Source organism: Myotis lucifugus, unplaced genomic scaffold (assembly GCF_000147115.1).
Source record: "Myotis lucifugus unplaced genomic scaffold, Myoluc2.0 scaffold_250, whole genome shotgun sequence".
Classification (NCBI taxonomy): domain Eukaryota; kingdom Metazoa; phylum Chordata; class Mammalia; order Chiroptera; family Vespertilionidae; genus Myotis; species Myotis lucifugus.
The window spans coordinates 1018580-1035384 of NW_005871298.1; the positions used below are offsets into that span (position 1 = coordinate 1018580).

The 16805-nt window shown below is 52.7% G+C and overlaps 1 protein-coding gene across 1 annotated transcript in view; it reads left to right on the forward strand.

Annotated features, from left to right (window-relative positions):
• LOC102441238 (Friend leukemia integration 1 transcription factor-like) overlaps positions 1-16805 on the forward strand; it is a 73527-nt gene that overhangs the window by 26185 nt on the left and 30537 nt on the right. The window contains exon 3 of the mRNA XM_023762545.1: positions 14980-15188. Within this exon, the coding sequence (XP_023618313.1) occupies positions 14980-15188 (209 nt within the window). The remainder of the gene's footprint in view (positions 1-14979; positions 15189-16805) is intronic.

Genomic DNA, 16805 nt, shown 5'->3' on the forward strand with positions numbered 1-16805 from the left:
CTATTTAAATGTAAATGAACTAAAGTTTTACATTCAGCTCCTTGGTCACACTAGCCCCGTTTCGGATGTTCGGCTACTCTATATTGCGCAACGCAAAGTTTACAACATTTCCTATGGTGGAAATTTCTATCGGACAGCACTAATTTCTATTGGTCGAGAGGATCAAAGTAAAACATTCAATTTCTTTCTGTGTAGAAGAATCATAGGCTTAAATAAACCTTTGTTGTTTCTTAATTTTTATTTTATCATAAGACTGAGATTGAAGAGTGCACTCTTGTTCTTTCCTAAAATCCTCAAACCTTTTGAAAAGTCATTCAGGCTTTTGGACCTGAAACCTTTCTTGTTGTTGTTGTTGTTAATCCTCACCCGAGGATATTTTCCTGTTGATTTGTATTTTTAGAGAGTGGGAGGGACGGGGAGAGACAGAGAGAGAAACATCAATGTGCCAGGGATCCAGCTTGCAACCTAAGTACGGGCCTTTGACCGGAACTGAACCCAGGACCCTTCAGTCTGCAGGCCAACGCTCTATCCAGTGGGCCAAACCAGCTAGGACCAGACACCTTTCTTGATTTAGGATTAAAAGGAACAGCTGAGCCCAAGGTTCCCCCAAGGGCATTTTGCTCCCTCAGTTTCCCAAGAAGGGCAGGATTGGGAAGGTTGGCATCACGAAGCTTGGCCTTCTCCTGAAAATCTCCAAGCCCACAATGAGCGCAGGAGATGCGACTCATGGGGAAACCAAGCAGGAGAAGCAGCGTGGGAACCAGACAGCCTTCGCCAGTGGGTCCTGAAGGAAAGGGACCGGGCAGGGGAGAGCAGCTGAGCGACTTCGGATGAAGCGTTTGGACATCTCAGGACGTCCCCACCTGGAGGCTGGCTTCCCGTTTCCCATCAGTGTTGGGAATGCCAAGGATTAAGCCTCCCGGCCACCAGGACACCAGGCCTTGAAGCAGACAGACAGACAGGCGCGGCTCCTCCTGGGCAAGGCCGGCACGTCCAGAAGCGTCCAAGAGCAGAACACTAAGTGCCCTTTATGGAGAAACGAAATCAGTCCCGAGTCCCTGGGAGCTGTCAGTGGGCTTCAGCGGGGATTTCTGTTCCAATCGTTTTAGTGAGATTGACAAAGAAAACACCGCCCTGTAATCCCACTGAGCTGTTTTCGTTGGACGGCCGTGGCAGGGCTTGTTCACAAAGTATCTGCCTTCCCTATAGATGGATGCCGAGAGACAGGAGGCCCCGTGCCAGACAGCCCAGGCCTGGTACTCGAGCCAAGCAAGGATGAAGGCCAGCCCGGTGGGTGACTGCGTGGAGGGTGGCTGCCAACCGAGAGACCAGCTGTGCGCCGGAGATGGAGCCTGAGCTCCCAGATGAGCGGGCACTTGGCCGCTCGTGTGCAGACAGGGCGACAGGGCTGTCCTCAGTTCCCCTCCCCTCCCCCCTGGAGAGACAGTGAGGATGACAACCAAGGGGCCCGAGAAGCAAGGACATACTGAGACACCTGAACTTGCTCATAGCTCAGCCATATTCAGATTCAGGAGTGAAAGGAGCTGCTCTTAAAATATATATATTGATTTTAGCGAGGAAGGGAGAGGGAGAGAGAAATAGAAACATCAATGATGAGAGAGAACCATTGATTGGCTGCCTCCTGCACACCCCTCACTGGGGATCAAACCTGCAACCTGGGCATGTGCCCTGACTGTGACCTCCAGGTTCATAGGTTGATGCTCAACCACTGAGCCACGCTGACTGGGCTACAGGAGCTGCTTTTGAGCATTTCTCTGGAACCAGAGGCATGAATGGGGACTGTCCCTGGCAGCTGGGCTATAGGATCCATCCTCTAGATCCTGGGATTGAAGCTCTGGAAGGGTCTTCCGGTCATGGAGGTGGGTCCTTTTACGAAACAGGTAAAGAAACAGGCCTGAGAAAGGAAGTGCTTCTCTGTTGGAACCTGTGGATTCTAAGAAGGAGATTCAGCTTGGGGAGTGCTGACTATGTGACAGGCGTGAGTTAGAAGACGATGACGATCGTCACTGTTTCGCCAAAAGGAAACTGTGGCACAGAGAGATTAAAGCACTCGCCCAAAGTCGCAGAACTAAGGCGTGTTGGGCGCCCAGCTCCGATCCTGACGCGTAGCTGTGAGTGTTCATCATGTCTGTGGAAAACCACAAAGAAAATCGAGTTGGACGGGTGTTCAGTCGAGTTGGAAAGACAGAACCTAACCCTATGAAAAACTACACTGTAAGGCAGGAGTTAAGTACAAATAAAGCAGTGTGACAGGCCGTCTGGAATAAAGAGCTGAATTGGTGGCGGAGAGAGAAAGTACTGCAGACTCAGCAGAATGAGCGGTCCCTGGGGTGGGCTGGAGGGGGCAGGGACACATCGTGGAGGGGATGGTGGAACTCGAGGAGATCTGGAAGGTCACCTTCCACCCGTCCCAGGCTCCACCTCTTCCAGGAGGCCTTGCCCCTGTCCTGTCATCCCACTCTCCAGGTCTGAGCTCCCCAAGGGCAAGGATGTGACTTTTCATTCATTTATCTTACATCCCCTGTGCCGCCTGGATGCCTGACACATAGTAGGTCTTCCATACAAGTTTGGTGAGTGAATGAGATCTGATGAGGCAAAGGGATGAGGAAGGCAGGTCTATGCAAGGACAGTTGGGTTGACGGAAGGGAAAGGGATGCCGATTTTCACAGACATGTTTGCAGACACCCAAAAAGAAACCCAGAAACGTATATAATAAATAGGTGTCTAACGATGTGAAAGGGGTGGTAAGCCTTATAATTTTTTTCTTATAACAAAAGGAGAAACTATTTGAAATAGGGCATTAAAATGCAGAAGAAGAGCAAGAGAGTAAGATGGAATAGGACCAGGATGCAGGAATAAGTGAGGAAGGCAGAAGGGAAAATGAGCAGAAGGTGTAAAGGGAACGAGGGAGCAGAGTAACACAGGCAGAGATGGGGCTGAGGCTGCTGAGCCAGCCCAGAAAACTGACCTCCTTAGGCACCCCTCCTCCGGTGACTCCCCTCCTCAAAGGTTTTGCCACATGTGGATGCAGCAATGTGGTAACCATATGCCCAGAGGCCACAGAAGAACAAACACCTCAGAGGGAAGGGTTCCTCCAGATGTGAGAGTTGCAAACAGTGCCCTGGTCGGCTGGCTCAATTGGTTGGAGCGTCGTTCTGTGCACCCAAAGCTTGTGGGTTCGATCTCCAGTCCGATGCATACAGGAGGCAGCCAACCCATGTTTCTCGCACATTGATGTTTCTCTCTCTCTCTCTCCGTCTCTCTTTCTCAAATCAATGACCATATCCTCCAATGAGGATTAAAAAAAAAAGAAAGTTGGAAATACTGTACACTGAGGTCTCGATGGGCATGAGGTCACCCAGCCTAGCTTCTCAGGCATGAACCTCGGAAAGGAACTAGCCATTAAGAACTGGGATATGGACTCAGGGCCTTCTTTCCTCCCAACGCCCTGCCAGGACACGGAATAAAATGGAGTCTCCCCTGCTCTGCCCAGTCTGTCCATCGGGGTGAGACCGCGCGAGGCAGGCCCCCTGCTCCCCGAGGCGGGCTTGCTCCGGTCCTCCTGCGGGTGCTCCCTGGGGACAGCGAGGAGGAATCGGCAGAGGGCCCCGTGCGCAGGTTTCCTCGTGGGCCTCCTGTGACTGTAAGGGCACCAGCTACCACAACAGCTGTCACGTGAGGAAATGGTCGGATAAGATCACAGCTTCTAGGAAAAGAACCCCACGTTGTTGTTGGGGGGAGGGGCCAGTGGCTTCTTGTTTAAATTCGAACAAGAAAGTCACAGGGTCTGGCTGTTTTGTTTTTTTTAATGGACAAGCCCGCAGTGCTAGGCTTAATGGAAGTTGCTCATAGCCAAGAGATAGAACAGGACATCTGGCTGGTGGTCGGGGTGATGGCTGGTGAGGAAGGTCTGTGCATTTCCCATCATGCTCTGGGGGTTATCCATCAAAAAGGGCATTGCACACCTACTGGGTACCAGGAACGGTTTGAGCAACTGGGATGGAAACAGTGAGTAAGGTGGACATGGCTCCTCCATGGATGGGAAAGTTCTCATGACACCAGGAGTCAAAGTTCTCATGACCCCAGGGCACATGCCACCTCCCCTTCCTCCTCTCCCAGGGCTCACAGAGCATCGCAGGAAGCACCGTCCCCAGACCGGCTAGACCGGAGTCCATTGCCCCTGGGGGAGCCCATCGATACCAACCTGAACTGCCTCACTCGCCCCCTTTCCTTTGTCACTCTTGTCAGCAGGGACCAGATTGAGATCCTCTGGGTACAGCCACAGGCCAGGCCCAGGAAGCCCGGGCTGCGGGGAACTTCCCCAGCCTCCTGCTCTCAAGCAATAAGAACGCCCAGGAACTCTGTCCTGGCTCCCAGGCCCGGGGTGACATGCAGACCCCATGACGCACCACAGCCTTCCAGGCTCCCAGCTGTCTGGGGTCTGGGCCGCGGGGCCGTTCATCATCGCTGAAGAGCATTAAACGCTCGGTAGACGACAGTTAAAGTTCTCCGGGAACCCAGAGGCTAGGGAGTCCGCCCAACGTCTCAAAGGCAGGAAGGCTCCGCATGGACCCAGCTGGGAGCGGGGGCCTGTTACTGGAGCAGATTTTTAAAGCAGCACCTTGTGGAGTGAAGAGACTGAGGTTTGCTTTCTTTGCCCTTCGCCTTTGGACCCCTTCAACAGCGACCATGCTACAGAGCCTCTGGGAGACAGGGCCTGCTCCCAGCCGGGTCCAGATCTCCCACCATCCCCTCGGTATGTGCTGACAGAAAACCACACTCAAGTATAGGACCTCTTGTACCGCATAGGCACTGAGCACCAGCCCCTTGGCTTGGAGTGCCTGCCATGCCAGTCTTTGACCCTGTCGTTGTCCCCATGCAGAGAAAGGAAAGGGGGCACTCTGAGCAACAGGACGTTAGCCACTGCTGTTCCAGTCTTGATAGTGACGGGAACAGCCAGCCCGTGCGCCAGGCAGAATGCAGCCCCAGGGCCAGCGGAGAGCAGTGACACGCACAGGCAGCCACTTCTGCCAGGGGTCCTGGGCCGCCTTTGAGGACGCTGCCTTCCCTGCCAGCCTCACCCCCTGGCATCAGGGTTGTGTTTTGATGGTTGAAGCTCTCTGTTCATCCTCCCCCTTTGCTCCGGTGAGGGCTTTATTTTGGTTTTTCATCCCAGCAAATCAGCAAGAGAACACGGGCTCGATTTCACAGGAGAGAACACCTGAGCTTCCCAACCACAGTGAACCTCGTGTCTCACCTTCATTCTGCCCTGTCCCTCGGGCACCATGGGGTCCACCTCAGAGGTCAGGTCGACCCTATTAACAGAGGGGAGCTTGACTTCGGACTGACAAATGTAACTACTTGTTTAAAAAATATATTTTTATTTCAAAGAAGAAGGGAGAGAGAGAGAGATAGAAACATCGATGATGAAAGAGAATCATTGATCAGCTGCCCCCTGCTGAGGATCGAGCCCGCAACCCCGGCATGCCTGGCATGTGCCCTTGATCGGAATTGAACCCGGGTCCCTTCAGTCTGCAGGCGAGGGCCAAATGGAACTACTTTTACACAACAGATCACTGCTGACCCTTTCGCTGTCCCCATGGCAGCTCGGAGGGCGGGCAGACCACTCGAAGGAAACAGAAAGCGGACGGTAAACGTCCCTTTCCCCGGGGCTCAGATGAACCTCTGTCCCCTTCCGCTCACCTTCCATAGTCAGCACTTGTTTCCTTTCCGCAGTAAAATCATTCTCTGTGGGAGGAGGATTTCACTTTGATCTTCACAGATGCCCTTTAAATGTGGTTATGGTCAAAAAAGTGACTGTGAAAACTCAACGTCAACGGGCAAGGGTAAAACCCACGGGAGCCCTGGAGCAGCGCCTAATGGGAGACAGTGATGGACAGGGGCCCCTCTGGATTCTGTTACACGAGCGCCTTCCGAGGACCGGGACCCTCTGCTCTGAACTCCTTCAGGCTCGTCCCCGTAATTTATTAAACTCCATTAAATAAAGTACTTTCATCTGCGAAGGATTCCCATTCCATGTCCCAGGAACTTGGCCGCCTCGGTCTAGGTCATCCCCTCCCCAGTAAGTGGAGAGCTAAGTGCCAGGGAGGGGGCAGGGGAACTGGGGGGCAGGGGGGAGGGCTCATTTCAAGAAGATGCTTGAAGCCCTAACCGGTTTGGCTCAGTGGATAGAGCGTCGGCCTGCGGACTGAAGGGTCCCAGGTTCGATTCCAGTCAAGGGCATGTACCTTGGTTGCAGGCACATCCCCAGTAGGGAGGGTGCAGGAGGCAGCTGGTCGATGTTTCTCTCTCATCAATGTTTCTAACTCTCTATCCCTTCCCCTTCCTCTCTGTAAAAAATCAGAATATATATATTTTTTTTTAAAAAAAAGAAGGTGCTTGAGGAAGCAGACAAGCTCTGTGAGCTTCCAGGGCAGCATGGGGATGCAGCAGAGCCCAGCGTCGAAGTTAGCAAACGGGAAAGTCTGAGGCAGTGATGGCGAACCTTCTGAGCTCGGCGTGTCAGCATTTTGAAAAACCCTAACTTAACTCTGGTGCCGTGTCACATATAGAAATTTTTTTATCTTTGCAACCATAGTAAAACAAAGACTTATATTTTTGATATTTATTTTGTATATTTAAATGCCATTTAACACAGAAAAATCAACCAAAAAAATGAGTTCGCGTGTCACCTCTGACACGCGTGTCATAGGTTCGTCATCACTGGTCCGGGGCGAGCACAGAAGCCTTGCAGTCAGGCTGCCGGCTCGAAGCGTCACCTGCTGAGAGGCCGGAGGCAGTGCTGAGCCTCTTTAAGCCTCAGGTTCCTTTTCAACTATTGAGGATCCTCGCGCACGTCTAAGAGGAGACCTTAGAAAGCCTTAGGAAGGCCGAATGCGGCCACGGTTGTGTAAGTTCCTTGTAAGCTTCTTGCCGTCAAACAGTCCTTGTCCTATTCTTTCTCACCTGACAAACACGGTCCTTGTTTGTTTACTGGCTGTCGTGTGTCTGGGGGTAATTCCGCGCTGTGGTTATCGGGGGGCTTAGGTCTGGATGTTGAGATGGTCTCCTCACTTTAGGAACCCAGAGAGACTAGGCTCTGTGCCTCAACTTCCCCACCTAGTCAGTCGGGGTGCCGATTCCTGCCATCCGGTGCCTGTACCCACAGTTTGAGGACACCCAACGACCATCCTCTGCCTCCTTTGAGTATGAATTCTCTTGTTGCTGATGAACCTGGGAGCAGATGAGCCAGTGGCTACATAAATGGTCCCCAAATCTAGTGACATAAAAGAGCTATTATGCTCCTCAGCTCGGTCAGCCTTCATCCAAAGGTTCTTCAGTCCCAAGTCTAGCGGTGGATGCTGGCTGGTGGCTGATGGCCTCAGGTCCCCTCGCTGTGGGCCTCTCGGTGCGGTTTCTCTGCTGGCGCTGCTTGGGGCTTCTTCATGGCACGGTGGACGGTGTCCAAGGACTAGGGGCCCAAGACAGAACCGGAAGCAGGTGGGAGTCATGATGCCATTGAGTACCTCGCCTTGGAAGTCGTGCAGGGTCCCTTCTGCCACCTTCTGCTGCAGAGGCAGTCCCAGAGTCCCTCCTGGGTCCCAGGGAGGGGAGGTGGCCCCTGCCTCCTGAAGGGAGCCGCACAATTCGGAAATATCACTCTGCCATTTGGGTCAAAGGCAGCCAGCCAGGCCGGAGCGCAGGTGTCTGGCATGTCCCTGCGCGGGGAGCTTTCGGCTCATATTTGGTGACTGATGGCTACTCTCCACCTTCTTTCTGAGGCAACTTTCGAGAAATGTAGCATTTCTTCCCTTTTTCCACCTGCCCGCAGTGGGATGGAACTAATGAGCCAGCAGTGGGCTGGCAGAAAGAGGGAGAAGCAAAGCCTGGCCCGTGTGGCTCAGTGGTTGAGCGTCAACCTATGAACCAGGAGATCAGCGTTCGATTTCTGGTCAGGGCACGTGCCCTGGTTATAGGCTCGATCCCCAGTGCAGGAGGCAGCCGATCAATGATTCTCTCTCATCATTGATGTCTCTATCTCTCTCCCTCTCCCTTCCTCTTTGAAATCAATAAAAATAATTTTTTTTTAAAAAAAAAGAGGGAGAAGCAAAGGACTTGAAGTAACTCACAGCAGCCCCCACTCCAGACACTCAGGCTGGACTGTGGTGAGACTACCCCTGCCCCACAACACCTCCTCTTCCCCCACCCCAGTCCCCCCCCCCCGCCCACTGCTGCAAGCCTGCTGGTTTCCAAAGGGAAAAGACAGAGGATCTTGCTGAAGTTCATATCCCCTCAGGTTGGCAAGAGAAGGGACTTCGTGTCTTTATGCAAAGAACCTAATAAAAAGCCAAAGCTTGTGCTGCCTGGGGGACCATTGACTGGGAGATTAGCTCTCCGCAGGCCAGGCCGGGCCTGGGAGTCAGGCGGATGCACTGGCGGGAGCAGCAGCCGGGACTTGGTCTGGTTGCCTTTGACATTCCTTCCACTGGCCTCCAGCCCAGCTCCTCAGCCGCAGAGCCTGTCCTTAAAGGTTCCAGCAGGACGGGGGAAAGGAAGGCAGGACGCAAGGTGGGCCATGCCTGGGTCATCCTGTGCTGGAAATCAAACTCAGTCTAGTTGTGAGAATTAGGGAAAGATCAGGAAAGATTGGGACTTTTCCTTCTCTGACTTCATTTGGCTCATGACTGTGGATCGAGTGTGCATCCTTCCCGCACCTGGAATTTCTCTCCTGGATTCCTAGATAGAATGGCGGGGCAGGAGGGGGGTGTCCTCAGCACACTCCTCACCTTCTCTCGCTGCAAGGGAGGAGGGAGGCGCTTTCATCTCTGCCTCAGCTAAGCTGTTTGGAGGTGCAGAATCTTCTGCTCAGCGTTAGTATCAGCAGGGCCATCACGTGGCAACGTTCTGACCACATCCCCCACCGCTTAACTGATATGCACATGGAAACTAACCTTCGACTTAATCTGCAAACAGATGCTTGAAGATTCATCTGCTAGTATAACACATGAAAAGAATATAGAAATACATATACATCTGTATATATATATATATATCAAATCCCAAAATAAGGGAGGTGTTTTAAACTAGTGGATTCACCGCCATGCACACAGCACTATTCTGGCATTTGCTGCCTACATGATATGTCAACAGCAATAGGAGCAGGTGCTAGCTGCCTACTATGTTGATGATCTAGGGTCCTGAGGCCTCCTTCCCTGTTGGCATGGCCATCTGATGGAGCCTTATCTGTGCCACCTAGAGGGCTGAATTCTGAAGCTGAGAGGGGACCGAGGCCCAGTGGAGCAAGGCAAGGTTTGAGAAGGACAGTGGACGCAGATGAGTGAAGTCAGCTCCGGACCCTAGAAGGCCCATTGAATTCGCATCTCAAAATCTATCTATTATCTGCAAGCTTGCTCATTTTGAACCTTAGGCAACCGTGGTTTCTTTTAAGTAAGCTACAGTTGAGAAGGGGCTAATCTCACTGCTTTTATCTGTCCCCATCTCTAACCCAAAGGTCCCCAAGACATCTCTCAGCATTGTGAGTCCTTAAAAAATGTTCTTAATGTAAGGATTTTACTATGTCCTGGGAACTTTAGGCACTTGGTTGAGGTATTTCACTTATGTGATCTCATTTTGTCTTTATTGGAAGTCTATCGGGTTAGGCAGTATTTTTGTTCCCATTCTACAGAGGAGGAAATGAAGTTGCACCAGGTGAGGCACGAAAGAGCTTGGATTGGAACTCGGAGCTCTCTGAGATTGTGCTGTTGGTTACAGGAGACACCAGAGTTACCCCCAAAGAGTTCATTCTAATTGGCGAGTGAATGGTAGTGATTAGGTACCCAGACAGCAGATCTGAATTTGAATCCCAGATCACTCTCATTTGCTGTGTGACCTGAGCAAGTTACTGCATGTCTCTGAATAGCCATCTTCCTATCTGAAAAAATAGGGGTGATAGTGGTACATCCCTTATAGAATTGCCGGGAGGGATAAATTAGATTACTCATGTAGAGTAAACAGTGTTTTGTACTCAATCAATGCTATGATCATTGCCTGCTGTTTTGATCTGTTTTCAATAATGAGGACACAGGATGGATTATAAGTGAGGTGCCAGATTGGGTAGGAAAGGGGTCCCACACCAAGACAAGTGCCCCATTGGCCATGGATCTCTGCTGGCTCCCTGGGTCAGCAGGGGATCATGGGAAGGAGGACGGATACAATGTGGTCAGCACTTTGTACATATGGCCATCTGCTTGGCTCAGGGCTAAAGTGCCACTTCAGGAGTTGCACTGGCCTGAGCTCTCCGATAATGGGGCCAAAGGGGATGCCCATATGCTGAGCCACTTCCCTGATGGGAGTCAAGGACCGTGTGGCTCCCTCTGGACCAAGACTCATTGGCGGGAGGACCAGAGCATCCTGACTCTCCGGCCCAGCCTTCCCAGCATTCAGCAGGGCAAAGGACCAGGGCTCCTGAAAATCTAATCACTGAGCCAATGAGGGCTTCCTTTCCCAGGGGCAACTAATGGGGCATAAAGTGACCCCAGAGCCGAGCACCACAGGATTAGGGAGCCCCCACTCCTGTATTTCCTGCTTGGAACTCTGTTTTTAGGTAGCATGCCCTCAACAACCTGGACTCAGCAAGTCTTTAAAAGAATAACTAGCCTTCATCTGAATGAAAGGATGAGTGTAGAATCCAAAGTCAATCAGAGAAGTCATTAAAAACCAAGGAAGGTAGTCACTCAGAGGAGAGTTTATTCATTCTTATGTATTTTTTTATAGTCAGTCTATCACCCCAAAGCTAAATACGTAACCATTCCTCAATGAAAAGTTCTTGAACGCCAACAGTGCACTTATTTCTTTCAAGAGTTTGAAGTCCACCCAAGAGTTTTACCTGCAGCCTTTAAAAGCTTTAAATAAACGTAAACCCTGTTATAAGACACACATGAACGGCAGCAGCTACACATGTGTCATAGCGACAAGCATGGCATGGAAATGTCTGCCAGCTCAGCAGCTCCTCACCTGATACAGGCAGCCTGTTGGTGCCCTCGTCCACACTGTCACCCTCAGTGACGTCGGCGGGTCCCCAGCAGGGACACGGTGCTCACACAGTCTGCCACCCCCATAGCAGCTTGGAGAAGGACCCCTGTCCACCATAAAGACGCTGTGTCCTTGCCAAGGTCCCAGTAATCATGTGGTCTTGGGAGTCTGTTGGTCTCCATTCTAACTGAGATGTAGAATGGAGATAATGTTATGCGGATAATGGATGTTTTAACCAAACTTCTATCCCCAAGGCTTTCCGCCCTGAATGGCCAAAGGGGGTGCTATTTCCTCGCAAAGGCCATGAGGGCTTTCTCTTCAATTCTGATTTTCACCAAGCTCCCAAACCAACTTGTTTGGGGCCTGTCTCCCCAAATTCATTATTCCTACTTGGTGGTCTTCATCGACCTCCTCCTGCCTATCTTGGGTTTTCTAATTCAGTCCAGCAGGCCAGACAGGGAACCCTTCGTTCATCACCCCTCTTCTCTCTTCCCAGCCTCCTGCAGCCACCAATTCTTTCTCCATACCACTGGGGGCCAGGAAGGGCGTGGGGGAAGAAAAAGCCATTTGTCTATTATGATTGTGAACAGAATTGTGTGAGTGTGTGTGTGTGTGTGTGCATGTGTGTGTCTGTGTGTGTTTATGAGTGTGTGTGTATGAATGTGTGTGGTACATGTGCGTGTGTGTGTGTGTTTGTGTGTGTGTGTGTGCCCAAGCAGTATTCCCACCCGGCTTTCAGCTCAAACCACGGCAGGACCAGGAGTTTTCAGGAGTGAGGAGCTCATCCACTCACAGTGGGAAGGACCGGCCATGTGTCCAGGTGAAAGGACACTCTGGCACAAGCAGGGACTAGGAACTCTAAGACACAGACGTGTACCCGAGTGGCCTTGCTTAGTGAGCAGTGAGGACAGTTAGCCTGGGACAGGAGTGACAGCAGGGAGTCCCAGGACAAGAGGGTGGGCGGCTGGGGCAGAGCTGAGTTCTAGAAAACAAGCCCATGAGAATGGGTTTGCTGTTGTCAGTGAGGAGGGACTCCGGGGGTATCTGAGCAGGGGTAGCGGCAGGATGGCGGTAGCATTGGCAACCTCAGAGCGAGCGCGATCTGACCAGGAAATGCGCGGACGGGAAAGGCAAGAAGAGCGTGGGGATATGTCATCGCCGAGGAAACGCAGGGGGAAGCGTGCACGCTGGACCCCGGTCACAGACGGGACACACAGAAGCGTGAGCAGTTCTGGGGTGAACCTGAGCTTTCTCTTCCTGTGATGTGGCCACATGACCAAGTTCCTTTGATTGTGGCCTATCTTCTAAAGGAAACTTCTATCCCCAATGAGTTCAAACTGCGTTTGTATCCTTTACCTCATCTGCACTGTCTCATCAATGACCCCTTCTCAGTGTACCATGCTCCGCGGTCGCCTCCATAGCCCAGCTTCGCCTGAGCTGCTCTCTGCTACAGCCTCTGGCTGTGAATGTGAACCATGGTTTTACCGTCTGCTGGACCCATTATCTTGACCCTCCTGCCTGTTCTTACCTCCTGCCCTGCCCTCTGGGGGGACAATGAAGGCAGGGATCCTTCGCCTTTCATTGAGCATCTCTAGGTCCAACTCTGCCTCCCAGGGCTCCTGCCTCTGTTATTCCATCATCTTCTCCCCTAACGTAGAGGAAGAGAGATGGAAGAAAGTCTTTATTGGAAACTCCAGAATTCGTGCAGGATGTACCAAGCATGTAAGCCCCTCGTCAGAGCAGAATACGACACCTGATTTCTTCAAGGTCGTCTCTTCTTGTAGTGGAACTGGGGACTGTTCTTTGCCTTGGCCCCTGAGAGGGTCTTTTGGGGTCCCAGTTGGGAATGTGCCCCCCACCTAGTGTAGAACCCCGAGAATTCATGAACTAGGGCTCAGCCCTCTGGATGATTCCAGTGTCACACTTTCAACTCGGAACCATAACACTGGGCTTGGATGACAGTTCAAAACCAGTTTGGGTTCTAGCTGGTTTGGCTCAGTGAATAGAGTGTTGGCCTGTGGACTGAAGGGTCCCGGGTTTGATTCCGGTCAAGGGCACGTACTTCGGACCTTGGATGCAGGCTCTGGTTGGGGTGAATGCAGGAGGCAACCAATCGATGTGTCTCTCTCACATTGATGTTTCTCTCCGTCTCTCCCCCTCCCTTCCACTCTCTAAAAATCAATGGAAAATATCCCTGAGTGAGGATTAACCAAAACAAAAATCTGATTTGGGGTGTGGAGCCAGGGCTGCTCCCTAACTGAAATGTAGAATGGAGATAATAATATACAGATAATGGTATAATAACCAAAAGACGAATGGCCCTGAAAGCACAGCCTGGGTGGCTTAGTTAACAGAAGCTTATTTTCTCACTGTTCTGGAGGCTGGAAGTCCAAGGTCAGGGGCCAACAGGGTCAGAGGCCTCTCCCTGGCCTGCAGGTGACCACCCTCTCGCTACTCTCCATGTGGTGGCTCCTCTGTGCTAACACGTCCCTGCTGTCTCTCAGCGTCCATATCCTCCTCTTACAAGGAAGCCAGTCCGATTGGCCTAGGACCCGTCTAACGGCCTCGCTTTAAGTGAGCCATCCCTTTAAAGAACCTACTTCCAGAGACAGACACATTCTGAGGCTCTGAGGTTGGGCTTCAGCAGATGAATTTGAAGGCAACAATTCATCCCATAACAGGTAGCCCGCGAGAATCTTTACTTGATCACCAGTCATCATCATAACTAACATGGATGGGGTGTCACTTACCAGTAGCATGTGCCAGAGACTGCTGTATTGTTCATGTATGAGTCCATCCCATCTTCACAACTGGAGATTGTGTAGTCATAGGTCATAATTAGCTAGAGTTTACCACCTTCTTTTCTGAAAATGGTCATCTTCACTTGGCATAGTTCTGTGATCAAGGGAGCCCCGTCCGTGACCCGGGGTCCCTGTGACTTGAGGGGACTTGGAATAATGGGAGAACCTCATGCTCACGCTTTGGTTGGTAGAAGGCTTCTGGAAGCACAAGGCTTCCTTTCTCAGCCCGTGACCTCCACACACCTGTGTTAAGGGCCAGGCCAGTCCGAGTGGGAAACAGCAACCTCTTTCAGAAGGTCCCGGATGGATTCTCCCATCCACATAGCTGAGGCTCCGCCCTCATCCCTGGGCAGGAGTAAGGCAGGAAGCTGTCATCTCAAGGGGTCCGGTGAGAACGCCTGATGAAGCCCTCTGTTCCGGGGAGCAGACGGCCTCCCATCAAAATCCTGGGTGTGCAAGACACACTCACACACCCCGGACAGCTCTTAACGCACGTTACTGAGCAGTTCTTAACGTGCTAGACACCTGTCCCTAGGTCTTCTCGTTTACCCCACTTATCAACTCTGAAAAAGCTATTCTTATTCCTGTTTACAGATAAAGAAACCAAAAATAGCCGGGGCCACAGCCTTGGGCCCCACCCTTCCCCTGTGTGACCCTGAGCTAAATACATAACCTCTCTGGGTGGGTCTCTCTGGCCTCACCTGTGAAATGAATGCTTACTCTCACCCCAAACCCCAGCTTAACTGCCCTCCACAGCTGGTCAGAGGCATTTCCGCTCCTGCCTGGCTGGGCCCAGTGTGCCAGCACCATCCATGCTCACTGTGCACCCACGTGTCTGGGCCTCCTGCTCCCACCCCCCTTTCTAGGGGTCCCAGCTACAGATGCAACAAATGAACACACGCCTATGGAACCCCCATCCCCACGTTAATGCCTGAACTCCCATCACCCAGGGTGACCTGCCAAGAAACCATCCCGTTTGCATATGGGTAGACTTGCCCCGAGTGTGAGTCAATCAGCATCCGAGGAGTGGCCTGGGCGGCCCTGCCAGCTCAGAGGCAGAGCAGGTGAGGAGTGGCACTGGGCCAGGAGTGACGCTGGGCTTTCTCTCTCCTCCTCTGCCCTCCAGGAGGCTCTCTCGGTGGTGAGCGACGACCAGTCCCTCTTCGACTCCACGTACGGAGCGGCCCATCTCCCCAAGGCCGACATGACCGCCTCCGGGAGTCCTGACTACGGCCAGCCCCACAAAATCAACCCCCTCCCGCCACAGCAGGAGTGGATTAATCAGCCGGTGAGGGTCAATGTCAAGCGGGAGTACGACCACATGAATGGATCCAGGTAAGCCCGCCAGGCCTGCGCGGCTCCAAGGCCAGGGGAGGGGCTGGAGGTGGAGGGGGGGCTGGAGGCATGCTTGCTGTCCGTGTCTGAGTGGGCAGCTCTGACCTAAGTGGCACTTGGGGTTTCTGCAGCAGGTGAGGTTCTCTCTGGTGCTGAGCCGGGGGCCTGAGTGAAATGATAGAGAGAAAAAAAGAGAGTGAGAGACACCAACGTGAGGGCTGTGGGCGGAGCAGGGCCGGCCAGCCCACCTGGCTCCGTGGGGTAGGCCCATGACCTCCTCTGCAGATGCTATGGAGGCCCAGGTACAGCCCCTGGCGGGGATCACTCAGCAACAAGACGCCCCTCCCTGGCCTGTGGAAGGTCCTTGACCCCTCGGTGTGGGTCTCGCCGGAGCAAGCATGACCACACCATCTTAGAGTCAGAGTCCACCTGATGACACAGGTGAACACATACACGGGCTGGCTGTGTGAGGGGGCACACACCACACTTAGAAAGTGGGTTTGAAGTTGGTGGTGCCCGGGTAGGTAAGACGGTGCTCGGAGAAGTGGAGGGAGAGTCCAAGGAGAGAAAAATCACAGGGGCAAGGAAGAGCTGGCGTGGCGGCAGGGAGCCCAGGTCCAGTCCTGGCGCTGCCCTTGGGCATGCGGCCTGTGTCTGGGCGCCAGCTCCCTCCTGCCTAAAAGAGCGCTGGAGGTTCACTTCTCCGCGGGCTTGCTCCCTGGGTCAACTCTGATGCTGGAGGGAAGGAGCCAGGATAGTGCCCAGGACTCAGAACGTGCTGGGCAGTGATGTGGTCACCACCAGCAAAGGCGTGAAAGGGAAACCGTTGGCCTCCTGCATGAAGTACCTGGTCATCCCAATGGGCCCGCAGTGCAAGGGGATACACGTGAGAGGAAGAGTGGGCCCCGAATGGCAGGCTGAGAAAGGATGGAACTCATTCCACGGCAAAGACTGACTGTTAACATAGACATGGCATTTCTGTCATCGGGGCTGTGACTGCAGACGAGTGAGCTGACGGTCATTGTGCACAGAGGGTGGGAAGGGGCGAGTCGGGAAGATGAGCTAAGACATTATTGAGATATCCCTGGAAAGAAATGGAAATGTTCTCAGTGAGGCTCGTGGTGATGATGATGGAAATAAGGAGGGGTAGAGACAGGAGGGGTATGTCAAAGGGGTAATCACCAGGGCTCAGGCCAGCAAGTACTGAAGCGTGGAGTGTGTGTGTGTGTGTGTGTGTGTGTGTGTGTGTGTGTGGCAGGGGGAGCATCTGAGAGGAAAGGATCAAAGATGACGAGCCTAGATGGGTGCAGGAGGGATGGTGCTGTGAGCAGCCCCGGGAGGTGGGAGCAGAGATGCTTTGAGGAGAGATGTCAGCGTCCCTGGGAGATGCCTTGGGAGCCATCAGTAGGACATCCAGGTACAAATGTCTACACGGCTTTGGAAACTAAAGCTCAGGTAGTATTTTGGGGCTGGAATTTGGATTCAGGCTTCCTCTCTAAAGCGTTTTAACTGTGAGGTAGATGAAGTCACCACGGAGGATATAAGTCTAAAGAAAGAAGAGAGAGGGGGGTGTGCGTGGGGCTGGGAGGGAACACCTCCCCGCGCGCGCCCCCCCCC